The sequence below is a fragment of the Halichoeres trimaculatus genome, unplaced genomic scaffold, assembly GCF_033239565.1.
Source record: "Halichoeres trimaculatus isolate MK-OKI-2021-1 unplaced genomic scaffold, fHalTri1.1 fHalTri1_scaffold_3, whole genome shotgun sequence".
Lineage (NCBI taxonomy): Eukaryota > Metazoa > Chordata > Actinopteri > Labriformes > Labridae > Halichoeres > Halichoeres trimaculatus.
This window is the reverse complement of record NW_027437181.1, coordinates 1,753,878-1,771,257: the sequence shown is the minus strand read 5'-3', so window position 1 is coordinate 1,771,257 and position 17,380 is coordinate 1,753,878. Positions and strand designations below refer to the sequence as shown.

The following is a 17,380-nucleotide window of genomic DNA, read 5'->3' as shown; positions in this document are numbered from 1 at the left end:
ATCGAGTTGAGATTGAATTACACATAATCATCCGTTGTCTGATGCGCTGTCAAAGAATTCAAACAATAGCTTCAGCTGCCAAGAAGCAGAAATGCTAGGCAGGACGTTTAAAAGAGATTTGTACTTGGAGAGCTCATCAAAAAGGCCTTTTGGGCAGATTTACACTGACAGCATGTGTTGTGTCCACTCAGCTTGGCTCCACAGCTTCCCCCAGGGGGACAGGTGTGGACTTGATTTCTGATTGTATTTATTGCTGCAGCAGGAAACAAAGCGGAGCCGGAAGCCTCTCACAGAAAAGCCAGAAAGATGTTTACCTGATTTTAAATGCTGCACATCTGCTGCTACAGATGGCGCCGACTGTGCCGCCGAAGTCGAGCAGAAACAGAGATCTGAATTGCTTTACAGCCTTTATTAGGTTTCTCCTGGCCTCTCCCTCCCGTCCTCTCTGATAAATCAACTCTGTTGCAGGCGCTCTCCAGCAGCGTGAGCTCCAGCAAGCTCTTCCCCAGCAGCACTTCTCCCCACGAGACCTCCTTCGGCGAGGAGGTGGAGGTTCACAGCCTGCTTGTTGTGGATCAGCACACCTTTGAAGGTGAGACAGCTGGATGAACATTTCTATTTGATCTCGCAGAGCTGCTGCTTTCATACGGAGCCTCTGATGGCGACGTTGTTGTCTCAGCTCAAATAATAATCTGGTCTGTGCAGGAAACCCTCTGTCATTCCTTAGTCCAACGGTCTTCAACCTGCGGCTCTTTGACTCCTTTGCAGTGGCTCCTTGTAGCTTTAAAAAATTATTATTGAAATAGAGAATTTTTATTTTTCTTACAGAGGGTATTGATAATTAAATACTCTGATACTAAATTAAATCATGCATTAACATTTTATTGATCCTCATTTTTTTTGACATTTCAAATTTTGAAAAAAAGAAAAAAAATCAAAATTTATGGAGAATTTCACAGAATATTTGCAACTTTCAATTTCTTTGTGAATTTCAGCAACTTTTTGCAAATTATTCTGATTCCATTTTTTTTACATCAAGCACACTTAATTTTTTTAACAATTTTTTAAAAATTAAGTAAATTTTTTAAATTTCAATTTTTTTAAACTTTTTGGGAAATTTATAAAATTTTGACAATTTTTTTGATATTTTGGTAAATTTTCACAAGCTTCAAATTTTGAAAAAAAAATAAAATAAATTGATGATTTTACAAATTTTCAGAAATTTTTGCAGCTTGCATATTTTATTGAATCTCTGCAAATTTTGGAAATTATTATACTTAAGCAAATTTTATTTTTTTTTAACAATTTTTTAAAAGTGAAGTATATAATTGAAATTACAATTTTTTTAAAAAAATATTGGGAGATTATATTGGCAAATTTTTTAAATTTTTTAAATTTTTGTAAGAATCAAATTTTGAAAAAAAAAATTGTAGGATTTCATAAAATTTTAGGAATTTTTGCAACTTTTATATTTTTTTTATTTCTGCAAATTTTTCTTTCCTTTTTTATAGTAAGGAATTATGCTTTTTTTTAAACAATTTTTACAATTTTTTAAAAGTTAGGTTAATTATCAAAATTACATTTTTTTAAACTTTTGGGGAAATTTATGAATTTTTGACAATTTTTTTTTAAATTTTGACATTTTTGTAAGCTTTGCACATCTTTTAAAAATTTAATTAATAAATATTTTTCAAATATTCTAAAAAAATTGTGACTTGAAATTTCATAGGTTTTGCAAATTTATGAAATTTATTATTTTACAATTTTTTCTCTTTTTAAAAAAAATTGCTAATTTGTTTAAGATAAAAAATAGATAAATAAATAAATAAAACTAAGACAACATACGTACAACTTTATTAACACAAAAAAATCTTGTTTCAATAACTATTGACTAGATATAGATTTTTTATATGATTTTTTGTCTTTTTTTTGTGAAGATAAAGTAGATTTTGTGGCTCCTAAATGACCTTAATCCAGGTGAGCTGAGGGAAAGTGGCTGTCAGGAAAGTTAAGGTTGCAGACCCCTGCCTTAGTCCCAGATCTTAGCTTGCGACGGATTCATGTCAACAGATGAGCTTGATTTAATCTGCTTTTATTCTCTGTAAGACAAGTTTTTGTTTAATCATTGTTGAGTATTAAAATAACTAAACAGGCTTCCTATGGAGGAGCAAATGAGTGGATCTGTTGAGCATCTTGCAGACCCTCTCCACGGTGAAGCCGACTCTTAGTGGAAGGATTTTCCTCCTTCCTGATTTGCATTGCAGATTTGACTGCACCAGGGCTCCCTATCAAACCCAGGAGTAACCACATCTGCATAAATTACAGTATGCTGTATGTTAATTATATGCAAATGAGGCAGTGCTTCAGCACAATGTATTCACAGCTGACTCCACTTTATCAACGAGCGATCAGATAACTGCTTATTTACACGTCAGGAGATTTTCATCAATCAGACCTTCTTATAGCGTCTCCGTGCAGCGTATTGATTCATGTAGCAGCGCATGTTTCCTGTATCGAACAGGAGACGCAGAGATCATATGTACACGCCGTGTGACTGATTTACTGTCGACCCTACGCCACACAAATCCACAGCTACTTAACGAGCCGTGCCTTCTGTCGCCCCACTGAATCAACCAGGGCTGTGTCACGCAGGTTTTATTGGAGGCCTTATTTTTCCCGTAATGAAACTTGTGATTTATTCCCTCACCTTAAGCTTCAACTGCTTATTTACATTTTGAGCTCTTGAAAGTGCAATTTTTATCTTCAAGTGGTTCATGTTTGCTTGATGATGTAGTTGTAACTCTATAACTGAAAGTCAGATTCATCTTTATTTATACACAACCTTTCATACCTTCAAACGCACAGCGCTGAGTGCTTCATCAAAGATCAGACACTGAAAAAAAATACAGAAATAGGTGAGACGAGTCGTAAAATACTTAGAAGTCAATTTAAAAACAGTGGAATGAAATAAATATGATAAGATCTGATGATTATAATACATTCAGTACATTAACATAACAATGTAAAATTAGTTTTGCTGGGAAATGCCTGATATTAAAGAGGTACAGCCATGGAAAAATGATTAGACCACCTTTGTTTTCTTCAATTTCTTGTTCATTTTAATGCCTGGTCCCACTAAAAGTATTATACCTGAAAAATAAAATAAACATAACAAAAATGCAGCTGATCACATCTTATTGTATGTCCTAATTAACATGTACAAATGTATTGTATTTCCTGGGTCTATCAGAGGACATTTCACGCAAAGGCCAAGAGTGGTTTTCTACTCGCATTCAAGCTGTAGCTCGTCACAAGGGCGGCCATCTTGGCTCTGTTAAACACTGGCCTGAGTGAGAGACAGGAAGCCAAAAAACTTAAGATCTCCAAGACAAAGCAAACCCAACATGGTCCCACCAAACTGCTAACTGGTCAAAGCAGGAAACGTCTTTCTACCCCACGAGATGACCGAGCACTCGTGATTCCTGTGTCAGAAATCGTGGTCAGACCTCCAGGGACCTTAAAATTTGTGGGCGCTGTCCAGGAATGTCACTTGTTCAGCAAGGACAGTTAGAAACGGACTTTTTGAAGCTGGTCTGAAGTCGCACAGGGTGGAGGAAGAAGCCTTCATCAACGAGACGCAAAGGAAGACCTGGGTACTCTTTGATAGGGATCAAGGATTGGACTGTTGGTGATTGGATGAAGGTTCTCTTCAGGGATGGATCCAGTTTGGAGTTAATGTCCACTCCAGCCAACTTCCTGTTTAGGAGGAGACCTGGAGAAGCCTACAAACCAGACTGTCTGACCCCGACCGTAAAATCTGGGGGTGGATCAGTAGGGTTGGGTACCTTCGCAGTTGAACCGATTCGATACCGATGCCTGGTACCTGGCAATCGGTATCGATGCCCAACGGTACCAATTTCTGGTACTTTTTTGTCTTCATGTGGTAAAAAAAGGCAATTTAATAAAAAGTTAGTAGTAATAAAATCTCAAACATCTTTAATTTAACATATTTATTCTTCAACGTATAACCTTGCAATGCTGTGTTAATGGCCAGCGTGGAAAATCACCTACTCTTCCACTCTCTCACATTTAGGTACCTAAACATGGTACCTTTTGATTTTCCATGAATCGGTACCTGATATTTTGACAGAATTCAGTCAATATCTATAAAAGTACCTAATTCTGTACCCATTCCTATGGATCGATGATGATCTGGGGTAGTTTCAGTCTGGGGGGAACGGTGAATGAACCAGGTCTTGAACAGGTCTGCTCTTGAGACCAGTCTTCTTCTTTAGCTGGAAAACTCTTTCCTGACTCTAATGACTGAGTTTTCCAACAAGACAATGCTCCTTACCACACGGCGAGGTCAGTTAAAGCCTGGATGGAGAACCTGAACATTGAACCATGCCTTGGCCAGCTCAACCGGCAGATCTTTGCCTTTTCTCGAAAGATCAAGAATTTAGGGCCCGTTGTCTATCGGAAGGTTTCCAGATGCGGTGCGCCCTCTCCAAAGTAATGGCCAAGGTAAAGTTGCCCATACCCAACAACTGTTGTATGAGCTGCTCCAGAATAGGGCTGAACAATTAATCAAATTTTCAAGGTATATAATGACAATTATATTACAAATCTACAAGGTTTAAAGTTAAATCAATCCCTCAGTATTCTGCTGTGATTGTTAAAGTTAAATAAAAAATTATTATTTGTATCAATTCATCTTATTGCATCGTTACATGTAAACCTGGCCTACAGGAAAGAATTGTTTATACGTTACAGTATCCTTTGTCGAGTTGGTCTTACTATGGAACGGTTTATCGATTGCGTTTAGTAAATAATGCAGAAGATAAACCGCATTCTTAATAGGAATCGCAATATTGGTCCAAAAGAAACGCGATTAGATTATTTTCCAAAATCATTCAGCTCTACTCCAGAAACCCATTCACATCTCATCCCTCGGCTCGTTCTGGGATATTAAGGATCCTGATGTTTCAATCACCAGATCTTAATCCAACTGAAAACCTGAGGAACATCATCAAACTCCAAATGGGGAACCATAGCCCAAAACAAAGCAGATCTGACAAAACTTGTGGAGAGCACGCCAAGACGCACGGCTGCAGTCATCAAAAACAACGGTTACGCAACAAGTACTAACTCCTGCGTGCTAAATGTGATTAAAACAGACAGGAAACAAACATGGACAGCCTGAAAGCTCTGATTTTGGCAGTACAATGCCATAGCTATCAATGTAAGAACCTCAGTGATTTAGGTTATTATCAAGGAAACCATGGAAAATAGCAAGCCAGCCCTTAGATTAGTCTCATGTGCTATTTTTGCTGTCATCATCAACTCAAGTTGTACTAGGCACTAAAATAAACAAGAAATGGAAGGAGACAAAGGTGGTCTAATAATTTTTTCCATGCCTGTTTGTCGCCTAATAATCTGATAACAGACAGCTGTGTTCATGTTCAGGCGTGATGAGAAATCTCATGCTCTAAAAATAACAAACGGGAACCAGTTGAATTATTCAGGATGCTCTAATTTGTTAAAAATACTCGACTCAAACATCACCCATTGAAATGCAGCAGCATCCTCAGATCGTGAATCGTCTCCTCTCCCCTGACCTCGTGTAAGGTCAATGACTGAGCTCGTTTCTCTTCTTGTTGATCCTGTTTCTATCATCCGAAGCGCTGCACAGCATAAAAGAGGACATGAGCTCAGATTCCCTGATAAAAACATGAAGGAGCTTCCAGCAGATATCAAAGGATTCAAACCTCCTCAGAGGAAATAGACTTCACTGAAGCTCCTTCAACACTGTTCCCTTTTCACTTCAGCGAACCAATATTTAAAGCAGGGAAATATCTTTGCTGGGTCTGATTATCACTGCAAGTACATCGCTTTCCTCCTAAATCCACTTTTTATTTTTACCCACCACACTGTGCGATAAATAACCCGCCCCCTCTGACGAAGCGGGGGTCACTGCCTCGTTAGTCCACCCTCGGGGACAGCGTCATCCGTAACTGTTGGAGTGTTTGGACACCTGACCAAAGTCGCTCTCACACATGCACTGAGACCCTGAACTCACCCAGACGTGAGCCTGAGGAGCTGGATGTGAGAAGGGAAATGTCAGGAACAATTGAACTGGACATCAAACAGACCTCGCCAGGTTAGAAGTGACCCCGCGTTAATTGAGATCACGTTTGAACACAGAAGGTCACCGTCTGCAGACTTAACTATGAGATTAAACTTTGTTTTTCTGCACGTCTTTGCTCTGTTTTTCAGTCAAAAACTCATTTTGCAGATGGGTTTAAACCTTTCATACCTGAGCCTTTTTGAACTTTCAATATCTGGAGTTATTTCCAATTTACTGCAGTTCATATGAGAGTAAAACAGTTTAAAATGAAGAAAAACACAAAAACAAAATTGGATTTTAGAGGCTTAGTGAAGGAAAAACCACAAGAATCAAACACCGGGAACAGATTTACAGGATGAACTTAAAGTTTGAACATTAAAAACATATGTCCGTTAACATTTCTCATCATTGTTTCTTATTTTGTAACTAAAAAAGGTCGCAGCATCACCTGAGGATGGCTGCTCCTCGTCTTGGGACAAAATGAAAGTGAAACTTAAGGAGAAAGATTCAGCTGGTTGCGCTCACTGTACAGGACAAAAAAGGCTTGGTGCATTGATTTACAAAGGATATCATGCAATACAAGCTTCAATTCATGCTCACACAGTAAAGGGTTAAAAAGACTTAATGCTTTATCGCACAATAAAGACGTGCACTATTTAACACGCTGCGCGACACACACAGTACAGACAGCATGCTTATCTCTTTATTTTAAAAATTCTGTAATTTTGGGGAAATTTGTAACATGTATTTTGTTGCAATTTTTTTAAATTTTAGAATTGTATAAAATCTTTAAAAACACTGAAAATTTAAAAAAGACATTTTGTGCAAAATTTTGTGCAAATTGTAGTTTTTCTTTAAAAAATTCTGTATTTTTTGCAAATTTATAAATGTATATTTTGCAAATTTCTGAAATTTTAGAATTTTATAAATTTTTTGAAACCACTGCATTTTATATAAAAGTGCAAATTTTTAATTTTGTGCAATTTTTTGCTCTCGCCTAAAAATTCTGTAATTTTTTTCCAAATTTATAAAATGTATTTTAAATTTTTATAAACCTTTTTAAACCACTGAAATTAAAGAAAAAGATTTTTTTAAAATTTTGTGTAATTTTTGCAGTTTTGTCATTTCAAAAATATTTGCAGTTTCGATGTTTTAGCAATTAAAAATTTTGTAATTTTTGCAATTTTCTTAAATTTTGGAATTTTGAAAAATTAGCAAATTTTTTAAATTTTTCGTAGATTTATTCAAAATTAAAAAAAAAAAAAAAAAGAACAAGAATTCACACGTACAATTTAATAACTTGCAAAATATGTTTTTGTTTTGGCAATTATTCACCAGTTTAACTACATATATAATTTTATACACCTTAGTTTTTTATTGCAGAGATCAAGTAAATTTTGTGGCTCCTGAATGACTTTAATCCATGTTAGCTGAGGGAAAATAAGTAAAGGTTGCAGACCTCTGTTCCATTATGAACAAAAAACACATCTTACAGATCTATCGTGCTCTTTTCTACAGGAACCACTCCTGAGGGAGGAATAAAAGACTTTTTTATTCTGCTTATTGTGAGAATACTGTATATGAATCAGCACAGTGAGTCATACAGAGGAGTATAGAAAGTGTAGATTAACTTGGACCTTATTAAAGTGAGATCCTCTGTTCTGCAGTCCTGCACAGTATTTTAATCTCCGTCTCTTTTCTGTCCCCCTCAGTCCTCCATGCTCATCAGTTCCTCCCCAGCGAGTACGCCCTCAGCATGGTGTCATGTCGTCTGGGAAAAGACCCGTCAGTGTATTTCATCGTGGGCACGGCCATGGTGTACCCAGAGGAGGCTGAGCCCAAGCAGGGTCGCATCGTGGTCTTTCACTACACCGATGGTCAGTCAGTGCATGAGCAGACTCAAACTCACATTGATGTCTTTATTTTTTTTTCACCCTCCTCTTCGTCTTCTGGTCTGAGTCATTTCACCGTCCTCCCTCCCCTCCTCTCCGTCCTGTTTGTCCTATGATGCTCTTGTTTCCCTCCTCACTTAATCATTCTCTTATCTCACCTCATCAGACTCCCCTCCCCTCACCTCTGCTGATTCCCCTCATTTTCTTTCAACGCTGTCCCTCTCAAGGTGCATGGCGTGCCTTTCATTTATCCTCCTTTGGCTTTTAATCCCCCCCCACACACCTTTCTCTCCTTTCTTTCCTTCCTCTCCTTTCTTTCCTTCCTCTCTCCTTCAGCCCGTGCTCGGCCTCACCGAGGTCTTGTAGGAGCTAGTTAAAGTTGACATTGAGTTTGTAACACTTACGCTGTGAACCGAGCGGACAGGCTGACAGGTGCGCTGCTCTTTACCTGCAGGTAAGCTGCAGACCGTGGCTGAGAAGGAGGTGAAAGGAGCCGTCTACTCGATGGTGGAGTTCAATGGCAAGCTGCTGGCCAGCATCAATAGCACAGTAAGTGATGCTCCAGTTTTCAGGGAAAGGTCTGAGGAGGCTGTTTCTCTGCAGCTGTTGTATCGTACAGTGTGTGTGAAAAAAAAAAAGGAGCGCGGCCGGCTCGTTGAGCTTGTTTCAGGCTGCGCTTTGAGGTGAGTCGATTTGTCAGACAGTGTTTTTACTGCACTCACTGTCAGAGCATCGGAGGACTTGTTGTTGGTGCACTTTAAAGCTTTAGTTTGAGCTCTTGATAAGGCTGTGACCACCTGCTCCTTTCAAGTGCACCTCCTGTCAGCATGTCAAGAGTTTTAGCCGTGTTTACACTCAAACACTGATATAGATATCTGGACAGAGCGTGAGTTTACCCAGGCCTGGTTATACTATGTTTCCCTTTGGCCCAAACACAAATACAAACTGCTGATCTGCTTCAATCAAACATGAAAATCTTCTTCCTCAACGAGGCTGGGAGAAAATTAGAATATAAATGAATATAGAAATAAACATAATTTTGGTAAAATATGAAGGTTTCTGTTTGGAGTTTTTATCCAGTTATGAAACTGAAATTTATATTTTTGTCTCTACATGTCCAACAGAAGCACAAGAGAAGATTACAAGAAAATTGAATTCTCTTTTAGTTTTTAGTCACGTTTTCTCTTAATAAAGGTGATTAACACTAACGTGGAAATTTTTGCCACTAAGACTCAAAGTGAGTTTTGTGGTTTCTCTGACGCTGACGAATTTACAGAAACTGATAGAATAGAATAGAATAGAATAGAATAGAATAGAAAATACTTTATTTATCCCCGAGGGGAAATTCAGGAGTCACCGCAGCATTTAAGAAAACAAAAGTAAGAAAGAATATAGAAAGTGCAAAAATGTCCATAAGAAATTAGATGACGACATCCCGTCCACCACTCGTCCACCACTCGTCCACCACTCTCCAGCCCAGCCAGTCTCCACCTCCACAGGGTCCAGGACTCAGCCTCCCCAGCAGTCTGTTCAGTCTCTGTCTCCTGGATCCTGTCTGCTCACAGCAGGCGAAGCTCCTCCGATGTGTCGCGGCGTCCGATGTCAGCTCAGTCAGCCACGTCCGTGAACAGCACGATGCCGCTGGGTTAGCACAGCTAGCTCGTCCATCCCCCGGGGCTAGATCCCACGTTCCCAACAACGATGGATGGAAGGACAGGTCCACGTCGTCACCTCCCAGCTCACATCCGAGAACCAGCACGTCGTCCTCACCGCCTCCTCCTCAGCTCGAGGGAAATCATCAAGCCCTACACTAGTTAGCATTGACATGCTACAGGCTGCTAACAGCTAATTTTGCATGTAAACAATGCAGCCATGGTTATATGTAGAATCTCCAGACAAACACAGGAGAAAAGTAGCAAAAAATATCGCCGAAGCCACAAAAAGTTTGGTGACCGTGACAATGAACCATACAAAGTAATGATCCACTCCAAATACAAAGATGACGAAAAAGAGACGAAAAATTTGCAAGAAACGGACAAAGACGAGAGAGCTGCTGCAACAGGCAGCTACTTGGGTAGCGCCTAGCAACAAACATGATGCTGATTTGTCTAGAGTTTGGGCCAAAATCTAAACCCAGCCTAGACTAAGCTTATTTAGATTTTTAGAAACCTATAATTTAAGAATTTGGGGATCGTTTCCAATAAAATTCTTGACCAAGTAACATAATAAACCAGTTTCCCCAGCTAAGATTGCAAAAAGGCTGTGAAACAACTCTTCCAAAAGCTAAAGCAATATCTGGAAATTTCCGCTTGCCAGTTATATTTTTTAAAGGAGACATGTTAAAGCCAAAGGGATGTATTAGCTGAGGCTGCTGGTTGCACGCAATGCATTATGGTACATGTAGGTTCAGCCTCCTCGTCTCTGAATGTCAGAGCACGCAGCCCATTGTTGGAAAGATGCAGCATAAACTGAAGACTGTTGTCATGGGTTTTCCTGTAGGTTTACTGGTCTTAGTTTAAATCCCTGATGGGAAAACTTATTTTTTAAATTGTGCAACAAGACAAGACAGTGACGTAGGTAGACTAAAGGGTTGTGAAGTGGTGATGGCAGCGATAGTTGTGGCAATAATGTAAACATAATGGTAAAGATTAGTTAAGAAAAATAAACAGTAAAAAGACAAATAAATAAATACACCAAAAAGAAACAAGATGACAAAAATAGTAATGACATCATATTTGTCATGCAATTGGTAATCATAATATTGATAGTGATAATTATAATGATAATAATAGAAAATAAAACACTTTATTTATCCCTGAAGAGAAATTGAAGAGGAAACCAAAGTAAGAAAGTGTATAGAAAGTGTAAAAAGCTCCATAAGAAAATAGATGCTGACAGCTTGTCCATCATTGTCCAGTCAGCCAGCCTCCACCTCCACAGGGTCCAGGACTGAGCTTCTTCAGCAGTCTGTTCAGTCTCTGTCTCCTGGATCCTGTCTGCTCACAGCAGGTGAAGCTCTTCACATGTGGCCTTGGTGTCTGCTGTTAGCTCTGTTAGCCATGTCTGTGAATAGCATGATGCTACTCTGCCCTCTGGTATTCCCTCTGTTGCTGGGTTAGCACAGCTAGCTCGTCCATCTTATTGGAGATAGATCTTACGTTCCCAATAACGATGGATGGAAGGACAGGTCCATGTCGTCACTTCTTAGCCCCTCCTTCTCCCCACTTTGTGGGGAAACATCTGGCCTAGCACCAGTTAGCATAGGCAACAGCTGATTTCACATGCAAACAATGCAGCCATGGTTACATGTAGGATCTCCAGACAAACACAGGAGAAAAAATAGTAAAAATATCACTGAAGACACAAAAAGTTTGGTGTTCATGACCAACAAATGAGCCGGACAAAGTAATGATCCACTCCAAATACAAAGATGATGAAAAAAAAAGACAAATGCAGTCATTAACCCTTTCATATTTGGGTGATTAGCAAAAAACCAGTTGCGCACGGCCATGTAAACACCAATAACCCTTTTTAAAAACAGAATGTGCTCATATTCTGGTTTTTAAAAACTTGAAAATATCCCCTGGGTTCCTCCTTTGCTAACCTGAACATTTGGTGGTGTGTACGCCTTTTAGGATATCTCCATCCACAGGAACATTAATCTGTGTTCTGAGCATGCTCTGTTTGCAAGGAATCTTGGTCTTTTGAGTACAGGAAGTCTGAGCATCGAGGCATCGCTGCCACTCAGCGAAGGAGCCTCTGAGTCCATTAAAAACTCTGCTAAGATCACCATTAAACAGCAGCATCGTTCTTCTCCAAAGTGACTTCAAGAGAGTCGGAGGAAACGCCCGTCTCAGAGCCGGCCTTTTGATGAGCTTATTGATTCTGCTTTTGTCCTCCACACAAATGCTCCCACCGAGCATAAAAGAGAACACAGCCAATTAAAAGAGGAACTAAAGAAGCACGAGGCGCCGTAAAGCTTTCGATCCCAGCCTGGACAGGTTTGTGTTTTACAGTCTGCAGGTTTTAGCACCACATGTAGGTCTTTGTGTAGATGTGGTGTTTTCACGGTCACGTTCCCACCTCTCCTTCTTTAACCTCTGGATGACTTTCCTCTCTTTGATTCCTCACTGATCATGTGGTGTGCTCAGGGAGGAAAGAGCCTCCTCAGAGGTTGGAAACATCTCCATCTGAATGGATTTATCCCTCATAGATCGCTGGGTGAAACCACTGGACGTTCAGTGTGAAAGCAGCAGCTTCCCCGCTGACTGTCCTGTAACTCCGCGCTGAGCCACAGATAGATCAGACGGATTAAAAGCTCGAGGAGGAGGCTTCATCTGGAGATATCGAGAATCAAACAGTCATGGTTTGCAGATTTCTGGACCTGATCTCATCGTCCACTGATTGACTTCCTAACACCTCCTCATCGTAACGTTTGTTGTTTTTTTCCTTAATTGGAATTTTAAAGAAATTATTTCATCTGTAACCTATTACATTTACCTCAAATTTCTACTCATTTCCCCAGGAGCAGCAGAGTTTAGACACATAAGATCTTACATTTCGCTGCTTTTCAGTCGTCATCGGAATCAGAGTCCGAGTCGTATCCTCGCTTTCTGACGGTTTTCTTTTGAACTTTGTGCCCGTGACTCGTCAGTGTTTCCCAGGTCGGTGAAACACACCACTTAGTCTGTGGTTTTTCCATCTTGTGAGCAGAGCCAGAATGGGGATCACCTTGATCCTCAGCCTTTCTGTCAGGAAGAGTGCCTCATCCATGTTCAGTTTGATGAACTTGGTCTCAACATGCTTCTTAGCCAGGATGGCAAAGTGTTAGTCGAGGATCTTACATCTGAAGGTTGAAAACTGGTTCCTGTTGACTGATTTCAGTCCATTGATATCATCACCCTTTATGCTTAATGATTCTCTTGTTGATTTTTTACGTCACACCAGAGATGCAGGACCTTACGTCGACTAGTCTGCCACAGCTATCTTAGCTTGGCAGATGCTAACAGTTAGAGATAGACCGACAGGGATTTTTCCGGGTCGATACCGATTATTAGTAGTCAAGGAGGCCCCTTTAAACATGAGTTTATTAATCAGCTCCCAGGCACAGCAACATGTTTTATAAAGTAAAATAAAAACTTAAAAAAAAAAAAATCGCTAAAATTTTCTACAGTTAATAAAGTTTTCCAAAGTTTCAATGTAACTGCAATAACTGTAATATCTGCACTGCTGATTGGCTGTTTCTCTAGCCATGGCTCTGCTTGTAACCAATCAGATGGTGCTGTGGGTGGGACAGAGCTGGAGACTGAGTAGTGACTGCAGACAGCGGAGCGGCTGCATCAGAGCCACAATGACACAGTTTTAGATTTGTTTCTAATCGACCGTCGGATTAAAGAAAAGGCCGATGCTGATAAGCTTCAAAATGCCAAATATCAGCCCGAATAATCGTCATGGCCAATAATCGGTCTATCCCTACTTTACATTATACCGGAGCTGCCGGACCTTATGTTGACTATTCATCCCAGTTATCTTAGCTTAGCAGATGTTAACAGTTTCCCAAGAAAACCCTGATTCAGGATATTCAGCTTGAAGTTTTACTGAAGAATTGATCACACAAAGAAATGAACGTTACTCTCACAAGTAGACATGCACTAATCGATTGGTGCCGATTTCCTCAATTTTTGGGGATGGCAATGAAACTTATCTTCTGTTCCTCGGGGAAGGTCTGACGGCCAGCCATTGTTGCTTCTTGCTCTGAGACCTAAAACTCAGGACACTTTATTGGTTGTTTAAGTTAAAACAACAAAGATTGGAACATTGAAGGTATATGCTGTCGGTTATAAAAAATAAAAAGTAAAAGTCAGTATCGGCCCAAATCGGTATTGGCAGGTCAGGCTTTTTAAAGATCGGTAATTGGGCAAAAATTGTGATCAGTGCACCCCTACTCAAAGAGATTCCCATTCAATACAATCAACATGGTATAAATCTCCTTATTTACAAAATAGTGCTAGCTTGATGCTAACATCTATTATAAATTGTATTGATATGCTAGCCGTTAGCATGCATCGGTTTAACGTTGTTTGTACACCAGAATTTCAACTTTCATCGCAGAAACATTTCACAGTCAGTCTTTGTCAACAATACTGAAAACTCCAAATGTCAAACGCTAACAGGCTAATTAAAGGAAAGTTGCGTACAGGATCATGACTGGCTTCATAACTACGACAAGGTTCCAAATGACTTAAAATATTGCTATAATCACTTCTAGACACTAGATAGCCTACTTGGGTCAATAATATGTAACAAAACAGCACATCAACGTCACATGATGTGCAACTTTTACTCATTTTTTAGAGATATCCAGATCCAGGGACCTATACCCAGGTTTTCTTTTTTTCCAATAAGTTAAAGTATTTCCAGGAGAAGCTGCTACAAACACATTTAATGCTAATTGACCAGAACTTTGCATTAAAGCACAAAATGAAAGTACAAAATAAACCCATTGCGGTAAAAATAAATGTATTTTATTATATAACACTCAAAATATTCCTTCATTAAAATGAAACTCAGAGCAGTTTGGGAGAAAAACAGGCACAAACACCGGCTAAAAAACAAACTCTAACTTGTACAACTAAAACTTCTGCTTGTTGTAAAATATTTATAAAATATTTGTAAATTACTCGTCCTGCAGTTTTGTTTTGTGCAACAATATGAAGCTTAACATCTCTCATATTTCTGATTATCATTATTTTTCAACCCTGATCAGAGGAAGCGACATAAAAGAGTCGACAGACTTCAATCAGAAAATAAACCTTAATGCAAAATGACCTGAAAAACAAATGGCCAAAGCATGGTCCTGGGAGAATGGGAGGAGCTTCAAACAGGCTTTTGTAGCCAGGCCGCCGGCGCCAACGATTAGCTCAGCAGGTACAGAGGTCAAACGTTGCCTGAAGGAGAAAGAAACAAAAATAATTTTTGCTCATAGCAAATAATCACCCAAAATGACTCCCCTGCAGCTTTTCAATGGAAACGGTTATTTGAGTCAGCTTTGCTCGTTAGTGAAGACAGAAAAAAGCTTTTTCTTCCTCCTGACAAACTTAAACAGATGAAAGAAAACAACACATCAGCTTCAAAGAGGATCTGTAAGTGTGTTTCAGCTGGATCTGTGCAGCAGGGATCTGGATCTGAACACGATCGATAATAAACTCTGAGTCAGGATCAGATTTCCTGCTGGGCGACGAAATATGCTTGAAAAATAAATAAGGCTCAGGTCAGCAGATAAGGTTTACATATCGACGCGTGTCGTCAGTGAAAGCAGAGCAGTTTATTCCTGTGATGCTGCAGAAGAGGAGACAGCCCAAGGCGCGCTGCTTCACGTGGACGGCTCTCGAAAAGGAGAGCAGTAAAGAGAATACGAGAACAAAGAGAAGACAGAGGAAGAAAATAAACACAGCAAACATCACCTGTTTGTGTTTGACTGGGAGGGTGAGGGGTGACAAAGAGTCTGAATATGAAGCTTATGAAGTAAAGTTATAAAAGCCTCTCTGAAAAGACCGCCTCTTTGATTTCCTCTAAAATACAAAAATACCAACTTCTCCAAAAACCAAGCAGCTTTTTATTCAAAGATCAAGTGTAGACATGAAAACACATTTGTCTGCTCCATCATTTTATCACCGCTGAGCTCTGAACCCTCGCAGAGCCTGGATGTTTGATCTTGTAGAAACAGGCCGGAGATGCTGTCGACATCCCTCTCCCATCAGGAGCAGCGCTAACAGATCCTCACATCAAACCATCTCCTCTCCATCACTGACTCAGCCCAAACCCGTTTCAAAGGACCGTTAAAAGGTGCAGGCAGTGTGAAACAGTGGGTGTAATTAGCCGTTAACTCCTGGTGTAATGTGGCAGCTGATGGCTCAGACGGTTAATCAGCTCTTCAGCCTCGCTCGGGCTCGTCTTATTCAGAGCGATGGCGGCGCAGAGCTTAAGTGTCAGACAGTTCATCAAACAATCGGCGAGGCTAATTGCTGATCTTCCTCCTGCTGGCAGCGTGCGAGACAACAAACGAGTAACCACCTCTGCTGTTTGTTTCAGGTCCGTCTGTACGAGTGGACGGCTGAGAAAGAGCTGAGGACCGAGTGCAACCACTACAACAACATCATGGCGCTCTACCTGAAGACCAAAGGGGACTTCATCCTGGTGGGAGACCTGATGCGCTCTGTCCTGCTGCTGGCCTACAAACCCATGGAGGGCAACTTCGAAGAGGTTAGACACAGGCCTGGGCGATAAAACGATAAAGATATCTACAGTTATCACACTGTCAGAGGTTTCTCAAGTATTCACGTCCATTACTCAAGTAGAAGTATAGACAGTAGGGTGTTAAAGACTTTTGTAGTAGTTGAAGTATCAGCTTGAGCTCTTTACTTCAGTAAAAGTGTAAAAGTACTGTTTTTTTGACTATTTTTTAAAATGTAGGGAGTGACAAATACAGGTATTTGTCTGAAAATGTAAAGAGTAGAAGTTTGACTGAATGAATAATTGCTTTATTTCAAACGTGAAAATAATACAGAGAAAAAAAAAAGAAAATCAACAGAGAAAGGACCAAATGAAAACACAAAAATAAATCATAGAGTAAAGAAAAACAACCAGGGAAAACAAAATAGAAATAAAAAGAACCCCCAAAACAATTGAAACAATTTTGACATATTGAAAAGGAGTAGGAAGAAGCATCAGATTATTTAATCCTACCCCTTCTCCTATTCACAACTAGTTAATGATAACTTTACCTTAATCTATTTCTTAATCACAAACTTCCTTAACGCAAAAAGTTGGTTAAAAATTAACTACTTCAGTAAAGTATAAATAACCAAAACTTCTACTTAATTGAGATAACGTGACACTTCTGCATGTTTGAAAGGCAGGCGCAAACTGGCACAGTGTCACACACTAACAGCTGAGGCCGTTGTGGCGTGGAGGTGCAATTACAGACAAAGGAGAATCTTTGTGTGCATATCAACACAGTTTGACAGAAATAAAAATAGTGGAGATATATCGTCTATCCATTGACGCCATTTCTGAGCTTTGATTTTTTTTTAACTGGGGCTTTGTGTTTTTGCCGGCTGCACTGGCCTCCTAACCTTGCAGAGCAGGTGGACCTGCCTGATTCAGTTTCTGAAATCCTGCTGATCCATCTTGCCAGGCTCCAATGACCAAGGATTTCACTCGGCTAAATTTTGACCGGCCCAATCAGGGAAGAGAGGCGGGAGCTATGAGAACAGTAGAAGTGACTAGCAGACGTGACGTCAGCAGACTTTCGTACTTGTCAGCGTTTCGTCGATTCTTAAGTTAACTTTGCAAAAACAGC

General features: G+C 39.8%; 1 protein-coding gene across 1 annotated transcript in view; it reads left to right on the top strand.

The window, feature by feature from the left end:
• ddb1 (damage-specific DNA binding protein 1) overlaps positions 1–17,380 on the top strand; it is a 94,886-nt gene that overhangs the window by 54,718 nt on the left and 22,788 nt on the right. The window contains exons 19-22 of the mRNA XM_074667033.1: positions 469–592; positions 7,840–8,004; positions 8,474–8,568; positions 16,111–16,281. Coding sequence (XP_074523134.1) covers positions 469–592; positions 7,840–8,004; positions 8,474–8,568; positions 16,111–16,281 — 555 coding nt within the window. The remainder of the gene's footprint in view (positions 1–468; positions 593–7,839; positions 8,005–8,473; positions 8,569–16,110; positions 16,282–17,380) is intronic.